This window comes from Bombina bombina, chromosome 3 (genome assembly GCF_027579735.1).
Source record: "Bombina bombina isolate aBomBom1 chromosome 3, aBomBom1.pri, whole genome shotgun sequence".
In the NCBI taxonomy this organism is placed as follows: domain Eukaryota; kingdom Metazoa; phylum Chordata; class Amphibia; order Anura; family Bombinatoridae; genus Bombina; species Bombina bombina.
The window spans coordinates 352,059,472-352,076,518 of record NC_069501.1 but is presented as its reverse complement, the minus strand read 5'-3'; the positions used below and the strand labels follow the sequence as shown (position 1 = coordinate 352,076,518).

The 17,047-nt window shown below is 39.8% G+C and overlaps 1 protein-coding gene across 3 annotated transcripts in view; it reads right to left on the bottom strand.

Annotated features, from left to right (window-relative positions):
- The window catches only part of SYTL5 (synaptotagmin like 5), a 407,166-nt gene that overhangs the window by 108,275 nt on the left and 281,844 nt on the right, over positions 1–17,047 (bottom strand). For all 3 annotated transcript variants that reach the window (XM_053706464.1, XM_053706465.1, XM_053706466.1), the window contains one exon: positions 15,422–15,600. In XM_053706464.1, coding sequence (XP_053562439.1) covers positions 15,422–15,600 — 179 coding nt within the window. The remainder of the gene's footprint in view (positions 1–15,421; positions 15,601–17,047) is intronic.

Sequence of the window (17,047 nt, the reverse complement as noted above, 5' to 3'; positions counted from 1 at the left end):
ATCATGTCAGAGTTTTCACATGAAAGCTAAAATTCTAACTCTGCTAACATAGATAAAAATACTATTGCAGAACCAGTACTGCACATATATTAAAAGAGAGTCCAACCTCTCATCATATCCCCTGATGCGCATTTCCCTAAACACTTCTTCAGTGGGGGAGCGCAAGACTGCTTTTACTTCATTTATATATATATCATCTAATCTCTCATCTGTTTTTCCACTAGTTTGGATGGTGGTCACGTAACTGTGTATTATTGGTTGTTTGTAAATTCAATCAGATATCACATTGTGTGTTGATTGTCAATGATGACATTAATAGTATAAAGCCAATCAAAATTTTTGTCGATATTTTATGAATTATGGATGGGATGATTATTGTTTGTGAACTTCACACAATATTATTGAATATAGTTGATCGTCTTTTTATACACTGACTGTACACATTTATTACATGTAGTTATGCTTAGATATGCTTTTAGCTTTATAAAAGTGTGTCCTACAATGTAATCAATGTTGCTAGAAATATTGACAGTGTACTGAAACTGAATAGGTTTTGTTATTTATTGAATTGAAGTCATAATTAATCCATTTAGATGATCATACTGTTAGTTGTCCAAGGATGTCAATCCAGTATCACGCTACATGTTGACTGTCATTGACTACATTTTCAGTACACAGCCAATTAGATTTATTTGTTGATATTTTCTGAATTTTGGAATGTTGTAGTTTTGTATACATCACTAGAGTTGGCATACATGAAATTGATCAACTTTTAATACGACGATCTTGTGAGTTTATTTCACAATTTGGACATAAGAATTTTGTGTATAACCTAAACGGTTTTAAGAAACATTGGTTAGGAAATATCCATCATCTGAAAATTGTTATTGACATATTTGTGAAGCTGGATTGTTGTGTTATGAATTAAATTTATAGCAACTGTTGCAATTTATTGAAATTTGACACTGGAAAATATTTAAACGTCACAATTCATGATGGTCAAATTATAAACTAAAAAACAAGTGAATCGCTGCTTTCTTACTATGTGAATAAAAAAAGTGAATATATTTAATGTAATAAAGGCGGTAAGGCCCGCACACTTTTTTGGCCTTACCGCAAACTGACTTACGTAAAGTTTGTAAAGTCTTTTTTCTATGGGACTTCCATAGCGCCGGTATTACGAGTCTGTCCTGGGAGGCCAAAAAGTGAGCGGTACACCCTCTACCTCCAAGATTCCTAACGCATTCTAAAGTCAGTAGTTATGAGTTTTACACTACAACGCCGTAGCATAAAACTCACAACTAAATTGTTAAAAAGTACACTAACACCCATAAACTACCTATTAACCCCTAAACCGAGGCCCTTCCGCATCGCAAACACTATAATAAAAAATGTAACCCCTAATCTGCCGCTCCAGACTTCACCGCCACTATAATAAACATATTAACCCCTAAACCACCGCACCCCCGCCTCGCAAACACTTAGTTTAATAATATTAACCCCTAATCTTCCGCCCCTAACATCACCGCCACCTAAATTATACTTTTTAACCCCTAATCTGCCACTCCGGACATCGCCGACACCTACATTATAATTATTAACCCCTAATCTGCCGCCCCCAATGTCACCACAACCTACCTACACATATTAACCCCTAATCTACCGCCCCCAATGTCGCAGCCACTATTCTAAATTTATTAACCCCTAAACCTAAGTCTAACCCTAACACCTCCTAACTTAGTAATTTATTTAGATTTATTTAAATTATATTTATCATTAACTAAATTATTCCTATTTAAAACTAAATACTTACCTATAAAATAAACCCTAGCTAGCTCCAATATAACTAATAGTTACATTGTAGCTATGTTAGGGTTTATTTTTATTTTACAGGCAAGTTTGTATTTATTTTAACTAGGTAGAATAGTTATTAACTATGTAATAACTACCTAGCTAAAATAAATACCAGTAAAATAAAACCTAACCTAAGTTACACTAACACTACATTACACTACAATTAAATCAATTCCCTAAATTAAATACAATTAAATAAATTAAATTAGCTAAATCACAAAAAAACACACTAAATTACAGAAAATAAAAAACAAATTACAAGATATTTAAACTAATTACAGCTAATCTAATAGCCCTATCAAAATAAAAAAGCCCTAGCCTAAACTAAACTAAACTAAACTATCAATAGTCCTTAAAAGGGCCTTTTGTGGGGCATTGCCCCAAAGAAATCAGCTCTTTTACCTTTAAAAATAAATACAAACAACCCCCTCAACAGTAAAACCCACCACCCACACAACCAACCCCCCAAATAAAAGCCTAACTAAAAAACCTAAGCTCCTCATTGCCCTGAAAATGGCATTTGGATGGGCATTGCCCTTAAAAGGGCATTTAGCTCTATTGAAGGCCCAAAGCCCTAACCTAAAAAATAAACCCACCCAATACACCCCAAAAATCCTAACACTAACCCCCGAAGATTCACTTACCGGGAGAAGTCTTCATCCAAGCGGCAAGATGTCCTCAATGAAGCTGGCAGAAGTGGTCCTCCAGACAGGCAGAAGTGGTCCTCCAGATGGGCAGAAGTCTTCATCCAGACGGCATCTTCTATCCTTATCCTTCCAGCGCAGAGCGGGTCCATCTTCAAGACATCCGACACGGAGCATCCTCTTCTTCCGACAGACTAACGACTAATGAAGATCAACCAATCGGAATTAAGGTAGAAAAAATCCTATTGGCTGATTGGATCAGCCAATAGGATTAAACTCGAATTCCATTGGCTGATTGGAACAGCCAATAGAATGCAAGCTCAATCCTATTGGCTGATCCAATCAGCCAATAGGATTTTTTCTACCTTAATTCTGATTGGCTGAGAATTCTATCAACCAATCGGAATCTAAGGACGCCATCTTGGATGATGTAATTTAAAGGTACCTTAAGTCGTCGTTAGTCTGTCGGAAGAAGAGGATGCTCCACGTCGGATGTCTTGAAGATGGACCCGCTCCATGCCGGAAAGGATGAAGATAGAAAATGATGTCTGGATAAAGACTTCTGCCCATCTGGAGGACCACTTCTGCCCGTCTGGAGGACCACTTCTGCCGGCTTCGTTGAGAACATCTTGCCGCTTGGTTGAAGACTTCTCCCGGTAAGTGAATCTTCGGGGGTTAGGATTTTTTTAAGGGTGTATTGGGTGGGTTTATTTTTTAGGTTAGGGCTTTGGGCCTGCAATAGAGCTAAATGCCCTTGTAAGGGCAATGCCCATCCATATGCCCTTTTTCAGGGCAATGGGGAGCTTATTTTTTTTTTAGTTAGGCTTATATTTGTTTGCCTCGCAAACACTTAGTTTAATAATATTAACCCCTAATCTTCCGCCCCTAACATCACCGCCACCTAAATTATACTTTTTAACCCCTAATCTGCCACTCCGGACATCGCCGACACCTACATTATAATTATTAACCCCTAATCTGCCGCCCCCAATGTCACCACAACCTACCTACACATATTAACCCCTAATCTACCGCCCCCAATGTCGCAGCCACTATTCTAAATTTATTAACCCCTAAACCTAAGTCTAACCCTAACACCTCCTAACTTAGTAATTTATTTAGATTTATTTAAATTATATTTATCATTAACTAAATTATTCCTATTTAAAACTAAATACTTACCTATAAAATAAACCCTAGCTAGCTCCAATATAACTAATAGTTACATTGTAGCTATGTTAGGGTTTATTTTTATTTTACAGGCAAGTTTGTATTTATTTTAACTAGGTAGAATAGTTATTAACTATGTAATAACTACCTAGCTAAAATAAATACCAGTAAAATAAAACCTAACCTAAGTTACACTAACACTACATTACACTACAATTAAATCAATTCCCTAAATTAAATACAATTAAATAAATTAAATTAGCTAAATCACAAAAAAACACACTAAATTACAGAAAATAAAAAACAAATTACAAGATATTTAAACTAATTACAGCTAATCTAATAGCCCTATCAAAATAAAAAAGCCCTAGCCTAAACTAAACTAAACTAAACTATCAATAGTCCTTAAAAGGGCCTTTTGTGGGGCATTGCCCCAAAGAAATCAGCTCTTTTACCTTTAAAAATAAATACAAACAACCCCCTCAACAGTAAAACCCACCACCCACACAACCAACCCCCCAAATAAAAGCCTAACTAAAAAACCTAAGCTCCTCATTGCCCTGAAAATGGCATTTGGATGGGCATTGCCCTTAAAAGGGCATTTAGCTCTATTGAAGGCCCAAAGCCCTAACCTAAAAAATAAACCCACCCAATACACCCCAAAAATCCTAACACTAACCCCCGAAGATTCACTTACCGGGAGAAGTCTTCATCCAAGCGGCAAGATGTCCTCAATGAAGCTGGCAGAAGTGGTCCTCCAGACAGGCAGAAGTGGTCCTCCAGATGGGCAGAAGTCTTCATCCAGACGGCATCTTCTATCCTTATCCTTCCAGCGCAGAGCGGGTCCATCTTCAAGACATCCGACACGGAGCATCCTCTTCTTCCGACAGACTAACGACTAATGAAGATCAACCAATCGGAATTAAGGTAGAAAAAATCCTATTGGCTGATTGGATCAGCCAATAGGATTAAACTCGAATTCCATTGGCTGATTGGAACAGCCAATAGAATGCAAGCTCAATCCTATTGGCTGATCCAATCAGCCAATAGGATTTTTTCTACCTTAATTCTGATTGGCTGAGAATTCTATCAACCAATCGGAATCTAAGGACGCCATCTTGGATGATGTAATTTAAAGGTACCTTAAGTCGTCGTTAGTCTGTCGGAAGAAGAGGATGCTCCACGTCGGATGTCTTGAAGATGGACCCGCTCCATGCCGGAAAGGATGAAGATAGAAAATGATGTCTGGATAAAGACTTCTGCCCATCTGGAGGACCACTTCTGCCCGTCTGGAGGACCACTTCTGCCGGCTTCGTTGAGAACATCTTGCCGCTTGGTTGAAGACTTCTCCTGGTAAGTGAATCTTCGGGGGTTAGGATTTTTTTAAGGGTGTATTGGGTGGGTTTATTTTTTAGGTTAGGGCTTTGGGCCTGCAATAGAGCTAAATGCCCTTGTAAGGGCAATGCCCATCCATATGCCCTTTTTCAGGGCAATGGGGAGCTTATTTTTTTTTTAGTTAGGCTTATATTTGGGGGGGTTGGATATGTGGGTGGTGGGTTTTACTGTTGGGGGGGTTGTTTGTATTTCTTTTTACAGGTAAAAGAGCTGATTTCTTTGGGGCAATGCCCCGCAAAAGGCCCTTTTAAGGGCTATTGATAGTTTAGTTAGGCTAGGGTTTTTTTTTTATTTTAGGGGGGCTTTTTTATTTTGATAGGGCTATTAGATTAGGTGTAATTAGTTTAAATATCTTGTAATTTGTTTTTTATTTTCTTTAATTTAGTGGGGGTCTTTGTGATTTCGCTAATTTAATTTAATTTATTTAATTTAGGGAATTGATTTAATTGTAGTGTAGTGTTAGGTGTTAGTGTAACATAGGTTAGGTTTTATTTTACAGGTAACTTTGTATTTATTTTAGCTAGGTAGTTATTACATAGTTAATAACTATTTAATAACTATTCTACCTAGTTAAAATAAATACAAACTTGCCTGTAAAATAAAAATAAACCCTAAGCTAGATACAATGTAACTATTAGTTATATTGTAGCTAGCTTAGGGTTTATTTTATAGGTAAGTATTTAGTTTTAAATAGGAATTATTTAGTTAATGATAGTAATTTTATTTAGATTTATTTAAATTATATTTAAGTTAGGGTTAGACTTAGATTTAGGGGTTAATACATTTAATATAGTGGTGACGACGTTGGGGGCACCAGATTAGAGGTCAATAAGTGTAGGTAGGTTGTGGCGAAATTGGAGGTGGCAGATTAGGGGTTAATAAATATAATGTAGGTGGCGTGGATGTCCGGAGCGGCAGATTAGGGGTTAATAAGTATAATGTAGGTGTCAGCGATGTCGGGGGTGGCAGATTAGGTGTAAGATTAGGGGTATTTAGACTCGGGTTCATGTTAGGGTGTAAGGTGTTAACATAAAATGTGTTTCCCCATAGGAATCAATGGGGCTGCGTTACTGAGCTTTACGCTGCTTTTTTGCAGGTTTTAGACTTTTTCTCAGCTGGCTCTCCCCATTGAAGTCTATAGGGAAATCGTGCACGAGCACGTACGACCAGCTCACCACTGATTTAAGCAGTGCTGGTATTGGACTGCAGTATGGAGCTCAATTTTGCTCTACACTCACTTCTTGTCTTTTAACGCTGGGTTTGTAAAAACCTGTAATACCAGCGCTGCAGGTAAGTGAGCGGTGAGAAAAAACTGCTCGTTAGCACCGCACAGCTCATAACGCAAAACTCGTAATCTGGCCGCATATGATTAAACATATATACAAAATAAGACTGAATAAATAATACATACAAATAATTGTGTGGAAGGGTTGATATAACAAACTCCATGAATGAAAGTTTATTAGATATTGTACATCTTAGTGTGTGCTTGTTAATAAAACAGAGATAGATCCTTATATGTGAAAAATTATTTAGGGAACAAAGTAAAACATAAATTGATGCTCACTTAGCACTAGCACATTCCAACAATCACTTGTTTTTAAGTTTATAATAAATCCATCATGAATTGTAACGTGTAAATATAACAGAAACAATTAAAAACCAGACTAGTAACAAACAATATCAGATTGCTGTATGATTTTTTTAAATTGTTACTAATAAAAACAATCCTATAATATAAAAGGCCAGGTGTGTTTGTCTGAAGCTGTCATGCGCAGTAGAAACAGCTCAAGGACAAACACACCTGGCCTTGAAACACACCTGATGATCTGATGTCTGCTGCGAGTGCGAGAACGGTGGGCAGGGTCGGACGGCAGTGGGTTGAGCTTGTGTGGGGCTGGATGGGAGTGGGCGAGGTCGGCGACAGCGGGTGCGGCGGGGTGGGAATGATCATCGTGGTGGTGGTGTGGGGGGGAAGCAAAAGAGGGGGGGAAAGAGAGCAAAAAAAGGGGGGAGAGAAAGCAAAAGAGGGGGGAGAGAGAGAGCAAAAAAAGGGGGGAGAGAAAGCAAAAGAGGGGGGAGAGAGAGAGCAAAAGAGATGGGAGAGAGAGCAAAAGAGAGGGGAAGAGAGAGCAAAATAGGGGGGAAGAGAGAGAAAAAGAAAGGGGAGAGAGAGAGAAAAAGAAAGGGGAAAGAGAGAGAGCAAAAGAAAGGGGGGAGAGAGAAAAAGAGCGGGGAGAGAGAGCAAAAGAGAGGGGGAGAGAGAGAGCAAAGGTTGCTGTGTTTTAAATCCTGAGAGTGCAATTATTAGATCATATATATATATATATATACACATACATACACACACAGTGTGTATGTGTGTGTATATATATATATATATATATATATATACACTGCTCAAAAAAATAAAGGGAACACTTAAACAACACAATGTATCTCCAAGTCAATCACACTTCTGTGAAATCAAACTGTCCACTTAGGAAGCAACACTGAGTGACAATCAATTTCACATGCTGTTGTGCAAATGGGATAGACAACAGGTGGAAATTATAGGCAATTAGCAAGACACCCCCAATAAAGGAGTGGTTCTGCAGGTGGTGACCACAGACCACTTCTCAGTTCCTATGCTTTCTGGCTGATGTTATGGTCACTTTTGAATGCTGGTGGTGCTTGCACTCTAGTGGTAGCATGAGACGGAGTCTACAACCCACACAAGTGGCTCAGGTAGTGCAGCTCATCCAGGATGGCACATCAGTGCGAGCTGTGGCAAGAAGGATTGCTGTGTCTGTCAGCGTAGTGTCCAGAGCATGGAGGCGCTACCAGGAGACAGGCCAGTACATCAGGAGACGTGGAGGAGGCCGTAGGAGGGCAACAACCCAGCAGCAGGACCGCTACCTCCGCCTTTGTGCAAGGAGGAACAGGAGGAGCACTGCCAGAGCCCTGCAAAATGACCTCCAGCAGGCCACAAATGTGCATGTGTCTGCTCAAACGGTCAGAAACAGACTCCATGAGGGTGGTATGAGGACCCAACATCAACAGGTGGGGGTTGTGCTTACAGTCCAACACCGTGCAGGACGTTTGACATTTGCCAGAGAACACCAAGATTGGCAAATTCGCCACTGGCGCCCTGTGCTCTTCACAGATGAAAGCAGGGGCACACTGAGCACATTTGACAGACGTGACAGTCTGGAGATGCCGTGGAGAACGTTCTGCTGCCTGCAACATCCTCCAGCATGGCCAGTTTGGCAGTGGGTCAGTAATGGTGTGGGGTGGCATTTCTTTGAGGGGCCGAACAGCCCTCCATGTGCTCGCCAGAGGTAGCCTGACTGCCATTAGGTATCAAGATGAGATCCTCAGACCCCTTGTGAGACCATATGCTGGTGCGGTTGGCCCTGGGTTCCTCCTAATGCAAGACAATGCTAGACCTCATGTGGCTGGAGTGTGTCAGCAGTTCCTGCAAGATGAAGGCATTGATGCTATGGACTGGCCCTCCCGTTCCCCAGACCTGAATCCAATTGAGCACATCTGGGACATCATGTCTCGCTCCATCCACCAACTTCATTTTGCACCACAGACTGTCCAGGAGTTGGTGGATGCTTTAGTCCAGGTCTGGGAGGAGATCCCTCAGGAGACCATCCGCCACCTCATCAGGAGCATGCACAGGCGTTGTAGGGAGGACATACAGGCACGTGGAGGCCACACACACTACTGAGCCTCATTTTGACTTGTTTTAAGGACATTACATCAAAGTTGGATCTGCCTGTAGTGTGTTTTTCCACTTTAATTTTGAGTGTGACTCCAAATCCAGACCTCCATGGGTTGAAAATTTTGATTTCCATTTTTTAATTTTTGTGTGATTTTGTTGTCAGCACATTCAACTATGTAAAGAACAAAGTATTTAATTAGAATATTTTATTCATTCAGATCTAGGATGTGTTATTTTAGTGTTCCCTTTATTTTTTTGAGCAGTGTATATACAAAGTATATATAGGTTTAGATATATATTGTGCCAAAATACCATCAGACATCAAACATATTCTTCTATGTTTCTATGTATAGAACATTGGAATGTGAAATATTCATATTTTTATGTCATGTAGCACACTTGAGAATATGTGATCGGGTTTATGCGAGTAAGATGTTTTTTTCTACTTTTCTTGCTCCTTTGACTTCTATGGTGGAATATGTTTATTGCATGCACAATATTCTAACTTGGGGGCATATTTAACAATGTGCGAGCGGACATGATACGAAGTAGCGTATCATGTTCGCTGCACATCGCTGCCCATCGATAAATGCCGACAGCATACACTGTCTGCATTTATCATTGCACCAGCAGTTCTTGTGAACTGCTGGTGCAATGCCGCACCCTGCAGATTTGCGGCCAATCAGCCGCTAGCAGGGGGTGTCAATTAACCCAATCATATTCGATTGGGTTGATTTATGTCCGCCGCCTCAGAGCAGGCGGACAAGTTACGGAGCAGCTGGTTCATAACTTCATACGCAGCTTGATAAATATGCCCCTTGGGCTTTTTACACGCCTCAAATTGGCGCAAGCACAAACAGTTGAATTTTAACCTATAATACAAGCACTTCTTGAGACATGCAAAAAGTTTATTTCTAGCAGAGTTAGCGATTTAGTGGGAGCATTAAATACCACTAATCTGGCCCTTAATGGGTCCCACGTTTAAAGAAATTATTTTGGTTATTTACAACACAAAATATTTTTTTCTAATCCAAAGGGCTAGTAGGACTTCAGGTTTAATCACAACATGTTTTACAATATTTTTTTGCCCAAGATATGCTTGTATAAATGCTTCAATTTTCTTCCCTTTTTGCTAAACATGAATGGACTAAGATGAGGTGTTTCAAAGTTGTTGTTTTTTTTTTTTAAAGGATTGTTTTTAATAATTAACCATGAAGTCTGACAGACATTGTAAAAAGGAAACAGAGGTGCCACAATGGCATGGTACCACCAAAACAAAGACTAATATGAATAATGCAAGTAATGTACTCACAAGCGTGATGCACCCAATGGTGCTTAAGGGGCAGGCTGCAACTTTACAGTAGTCCAGCTCACTGTGTCCAACCGACTGTGATCCAAGGTCAAAATCTTCTTAAAAAGTTCCCCCGAATACCTATGTAGGGATGAAGAGCAAAAAAAACATAGCCCAGTACAGCAAATACAGGGACAACAATGTAAGGAAATCACCTCCAGGTGCAATAAAGGCAAGCTGGGACTTCACAGCTGCCCAACTGACTGATCTCCACAGCAAAGGACTGGATATGCTCCAATCTCTCCAAAAAGAATGTAACAGAGTCCACCACAGCAGCAAGTGTAAATAAAATACAGCATCTTTATTAAAACAAGTGACGCGTTTCTCAGACTCTGTAGGGCTGTTTCCTCAGGCTATTCATAAAAACATAAAAAAAATACCTGAATTTGCTGTACTGGGCTATGTTTTTTTGCTCTTCATCCCTACATGGGTATCCGGGGGGAACTTTCTAAGGAGCTTTTGGCCTTGGATCACAGTCGGTTGGACACAGTGAGCTGGACTACTGTAAAGTTCCATCCTGCCCCATCAGCACCATTGGGTGCATCACGCTTGTGAGTACATTATTTGCATAATTCATATTACCCTTTGTTTTGGTGGCACTAGGCCATTGTGGCGCCTCTGTTTCCTTTTTACGGATCATTTTTTACCAGGATTTGATTGTCCTTTGACAGAGAGCTGCCTCATGTTGGATGATATGGACTTTATGTTTGTTGTGTATTTGTTTTATTGATAGATGTTGCATTATTAGGTAGGAAGCGTCCCCTATGGGATAAATTGGTAATTTTATCTCATTTATATAGACATCGATGAATGCCAACAGCATACGCTGTCGGCATTTATCATTGCACAAGCAGTTCGTGTGAACTGCTTCTGCAATACCGCCTGTCACGGATACCGGGCTGCAAGGGTTAAACCCCTACCCCCTACAACCTCACCCCTGTTGCTTCTCTGTGGTTTTGGGCTCCTCAGAGCAACCACAATCTCTGGAAGATTTTTGTTGGCTTGTTTTTGTGTTAAGAGCTGGTCTATGACTAGGAAAACCCTCCTAGGCTGGCCAGGCTCCTGGAACTCCCGGTCGGCCACAGGACAGCTAGGACACCTGCTAACTTTACCATTGGTCGCTCCAGCAGCCCTTTTCCCCAGAGCACCGCTCTTTTGGGGGTTGGTAGCCCCTAGGGAGGACAAGAGCTGGGGGAATTATCGGAGGGGAGCTCCTTTGGGAACCAGGGGTTTTGGACACCCCTAACCCCATAACTTCAACGGACTGTAACTCCGGTCCCCAGTAACTAATCATGCTGATTTTTGAACTGTGGCATCTGGGGACTGAGAGCTTTAAAATTACACCCCTGTGTCATGGGACTGTGGCTGCTATGGAGGTGCCGGTCCATCTGGAGAGGCGGGAATGGTGGGAAAATTGTGGGATTGTCCTTTGTCTAATCAAGATGAGATGTGTGTATAAAAGGAGTGTGTGTTTTCAATAAAATCAGTTCTTGTTTCACCTGAATGCTAGTCTGTCTAGTTATTTGGGTGGGCTCCAGCTAAAATCGCTTTCCTGGACTACATAGCAGCCTGTTCCAGGCAGAGGAAGGACCCTGGAGTCTGCCACAGGGTGGGACCCTGAATACTGGTGCTATCGGACATCAGGGGTGGCTACAGGCTGTGGTCACTTGCCAGCTACATAGCTGCAGTCGGCAGGGAGGAAGCAGGACCCGTTTGGTGGAGCTAGCCAGTCGGAGTAGCCGGGGTATCTGTCACACCGCCCTCTACAGATTCGCAGCCTTTAGCTAGCATGGGGTGTCAATCAACCTGATCATATACGATTGGGTGGATTAAGACCGCTGCTTCTTAACTGCTTGTGTGGAAACACAGCAAGTTGGCCCCATTTGGGGCATAGTAAATCGGCCCCCATGTGTAATACTACTTGTTCATGCAATTTACACTAATATGGTCTCTCTCTTTTGCTAGGTGAAGATACTGAATTACACTTTCATGCCTGGTTATGCATTACTTCTTTTTTGAAGTGACAATTGGCTCATTTTGTGTTGTATTTTGAACAGATTTTTATGTTCTAATGTAAATGTTTGTGTTTATGTTAAGGGTTTCTGTTACTTTTGGTTACTATGACAATGCAAGAACAGTTTGATCTTGTAGGATTTCTGTGATAAAATCAGGATTGTGTACATGAGCAGACCAACTGGGTTGGGGAAGGTATACAGTGGGGTAAAAAAGTATTTAGTTAGCCACCAATTGTGCAAGTTCTCCTACTTAAGAAGATGAGAGAGGCCTGTAATTTTCATCATAGGTATAACTCAACTATGAGAGACAAAATGTGGAAACAAATCCAGACAATCACATTGCCTGATTTGGAAAGAATTTATTTGCATATTATGGTGGAAAATAGGTATTTGGTCACCTACAAACAAGCAAGATTTCTGGCTCTCACAGACCTGTATCTTCTTCTTTAAGAGGCTCCTCTGTCCTCCACTCATTACCTGTATTAATGGCACCTGTTTGAACTTGTTATCAGTATAAAAGAGATCTGTCCACAACCTCAAACAGTCACACTCCAAACTTCACTATGGTGAAGACCAAAGAGCTGTTGAAGGACACCAGAAACAAAATTGTAGACCTGCACCAGCCTGGGAAGACTGAATCTGCAATAGGCAAGCAGCTTGGTGTGAAGTAATCAACTGTGGGAGCAATAATTAGAAAATGGAAGACATACAAGACCACTGATAACCTCCCTCGATCTGATGTTCCATGCAAGATCTCACCCTGTGGGGTCAAAATGATCACAAGAACGGTGAGCAAACATCCCAGAACCACACGGGGGGGGGGGACCTAGTGAATGACCTGCAGAGAGCTGGGACCAAAGTAACAAAGGCTACCATCTTAACACACTACGCCGCCAGGGACTCAGATCCTGCAGTGTCAGACGTGTCCCCCTGCTTAAGCCAGTACATGTCCGGGCCAAGTCTGAAGTATGCTAGAGAGCATTTGGATGATCCACTAGCGGATTGGGAGAATGTCATATGGTCAGATGAAACCAAAGTAGAACTGTTTGGTAGAAACACAACTCATCGTGTTTGGAGGAGAGAGAATGCTGAGTTGCAACCAAAGAACAACATACCTACTGTGAAGCAAGGGGGTGGCAACATCATGCTTTGGGGCTGTTTCTCTGCAAAGGGAACAGGACGACTGATCCGTGTAAATGAAAGAATGAATGGGGTCATGTATCGTGAGATTTTGAGTGCAAACCTCCTTCCATCAGCAAGGGCATTGAAGATGAAACGTGGCTGGGTCTTTCAGCATGACAATGATCCCAAATACACCGCCCGGGCAACGAAGGAGTGGCTTCGTAAGAAGCATTTCAAGGTCCTGGAGTGCTCTAGCCAGTCTCCAGATCTCAACCCCATAGAAAACCTTTGGAGGGAGTTGAAAGTCCTTGTTGCCCAGCGACAGCCCCAAAACATCACTGCTCTAGAGGAGATCTGCATGCAGGAATGGGTCAACATACCAGCAACAGTGTGTGACAACCTTGTGAAGACTTACAGAAAACGTTTGACCTCTGTCATTGCGAACAAAGGATATATAACAAAGTATTGAGATGAACTTTTGATATTGACAAAATACTTATTTTCCACCATAATATGCAAATAAATTCTTTCCATATCAGACAATGTGATTGTCTGGATTTGTTTCCACATTTTGTCTCTCATAGTTGAGGTATACCTATGATGAAAATTACAGGCCTCTCTCATCTTCTTAAAGGGACATTAAACCCAAAAAATGTCTTTCATGATTCAGATTGAGCATACAATGTTAAACAACATTCCAATTTACTTCTATAATCTAATGTGCTTCATTCTTTAGATATCCTTTGTTAAAGAAATAGCAATGCACATGGGTGAGCCAATCACATGAGACAAATATGTGCAGCCACCAATCAGAAGCTACTGAGCCTATCTATATATGCTTTTCAGGAAAGAATATCAAGAGAATGAAGCAAATTAGATGATAGAAGTAAATTAGAAAGTTGTTTAAAATGTTACTCTCTATCTAAATCATGAAAGAAAAAATTTGGGTTTAATGTTCCTTTAAGTGGGAGAACTTGCACAATTGGTGGCTGACTAAATACTTTTTTGCCCCACTGTATGTATAGTTTTTATGTGCTCACAAAGAGGAATTTGTTCAAGGGACATGAAACCCATTTTTTTTTTCTATCATGATTCATATAGAGAATTAAATTTAAAAAAAAAGTTTCCATATTACTTCTATTATAAAATTTGCTTCATTCTCACGTTATTCTTTGCTGAATTGATCTCTAGCTAGGAAACGTGCACATGTCTGTAGTGTTACATGACAGGTAATAGCGATTCCGTCTTGTGCTCTTGCAACTGTATAACATTGTTGTAAAACCGCTGCCATATAGTGCTGCAAAAACCTGCACACACCTTAACTTATCTTCCTGCTTTTCAACAAAGGATAACAAGAAAACTAAGAATATTTGATAATAGAAGTACAACTGAAAAGATGTTTAAAATTGTTTGTTCTATTTAAATCATGAATTTTTTTTTTAGACTTTTAGTCAAAATTCTGGGAGTGCAGGTTAGGAACAATACTAATGTAATTTCTATACACATGGGCAGACAGACAGACAGACAAACAAACAGATAGTGGGATTAAGTTGTATATCAGTAGCATATATTTATACTACACCACAATACTTACTGGTTTAAGAGTCATATTTTAAACAAAAGTATTATTTCTGCTTAAATGAGCGTGATTATCAATGCTATTTAAAGTGATACTAAACCCAATTTTTTTTCTTTCATGGTTCAGATAGAGCATGCAATTTTAAGCAACTTTCTAATTTACTTCTATTATCAATTTATCTTTGTTCTCTTGCTATCTTTATTTGAAAAAGCAGGAATGTAAAGCTAAGGAGCCGGCCCATTTTTGGTTCAGGAGCCTGGGTAGCACTTGCTGATTGGTGCATACATTTAGCCACCAATCAGCAAGCACTACACCAGGTGCTAAACCAAAAATGGGCTGGCTCCTATGCTTACATTCCTTCTTTTCAAATAAAGATAGCAAGGAAAAGAATAAAAATTGAATAAAACAAATAAAAATTGATAATAGGAGTAAATTAGAAAGTTGCTTAAAATTGCCTGCGCTATCTGAGTCATGAAAGAAAAACATTGGGTTTAGTATCCCTTTAAGAAAAGATTTATGTACAGTATTTTAATAAATGTTTTAAAAAAAAATGAGTTTAAAGGGATTTAGTGATTTACTTACGGATCTGTTCTATTCTTCTTTTCATCTGCTACTGCAAGATTCCGGCAGCTTTTTACCAGGACATTTAAAGCACCAGTTTTGTAGCTGTAATTAATGTTCAGCAGGATTTCACCTGTCACTTTCACATTACCGTAGTCTCCTGTTTCACTATAGACACTTGTCATACTGTTCAGACTTGTCTGAAATGAAGGAAAGAAAAAGGAGATAGTCAATATAATGAAAAGCGTATCTTCAATCATACTAAATAGCTACTAACAGAGGTAACATTATACATGTTTATAGTTGCACACTTTGTAAGTACATTAGCAGTGTAATAGCCGTCCTTTATGATAATACGCCTAATGAATTGGTCTGTTATGTAACATTAAGCAGAAATCATCTCCTGAGAGTACAACCTCGGAAACTGTTGATACCTGTTAAGTAATTGTTCATTTTTGGGCTTGCTATGTAAATAACTCTTAGCAGGTTTTCAGAGTTAAAGGAACAGTCTACCCCAGAATTGTTATTGTTTAAAAAGATAATCTCTTTATTACCCATTCCCTAGTTTTGCACAAACAACACAGTTATATAAATACACTTTTTACCTCTGTGATTACCTTGTATCTAATCCTCTGCAAACTGCCCCCTTATTTCAGTTCTTTTGACAGATATCCATTTTAGCCAATCAGAGCAGGCTCACCTGAACTCCACGTGCGTGAGCACAGTGTTATCTGTACGACACACATGAACTTACACCCTTTAGTGGTGAAAAACTGTCAAAATGCCCTGAGAGAAGAGGCGACCTTCAAGGGCTTAGAAATTAGCATATGAACCTCGTAGGTTTAGCTTTCAACTAAGAATACCAAGGGAACAAAGCAAAATTGGTGATAAAAGTACATTTGAAAATTGTTTAAAATTGCATGCCCTATTTGAATCCGAAAGTTTATTTGGGACTAGTCTGTCCCTTTAAAGGGACAGTCAAGGCCCAAAAAAACTTTCATGATTCAAATAGGGCATGCAATTTTAAACAACTTTCCAATTTACTTTTATCCCCAATTTTGCTTTGTACTCTCAGTATTCTTAGTTGAAAGCTAAACCTAGGAGGTTCATATGCTAATTTCTTAGACCTTGAAGGCCGCCTATAATCTAAATGCATTTTGACAGTTTTTCACCACTAGAGGGCATTAGTTCATGTGTTTCATATAGATAACATTGAGCTCATGCACGTGACTTTACCGAGGAGTGAGCACTGATTGGCTAAAATACAAGTCTGTCAAAAGAACTGAAATAAGGGGGCACTCTGCAGAGGCTTAGATACAAGGTCATTACAGAGGTAAAACGTGTAATATTATAACAGTGTTGGTTAAGCAAAACTGGAGAATGGTTCAATAAGGGATTATCTATATTTTAAAACAAAAATAATTCTGGTGTTGACTGTCAAAGAATCTTTGATTTTTATCTAAAATGAGATACAAATATATTTGCTTGCTTTTTATTTATTGTCTTCAAATATACCCAAAAAACACAATGTATGCTTACCTGATAAATGTATTTCTCTTGTGGTGTATCCAGTCCACGGATCATCCATTACTTGTGGGATATTCTCATTCCCAACAGGAAGTTGCAAGAGGACACCCACAGCAGAGC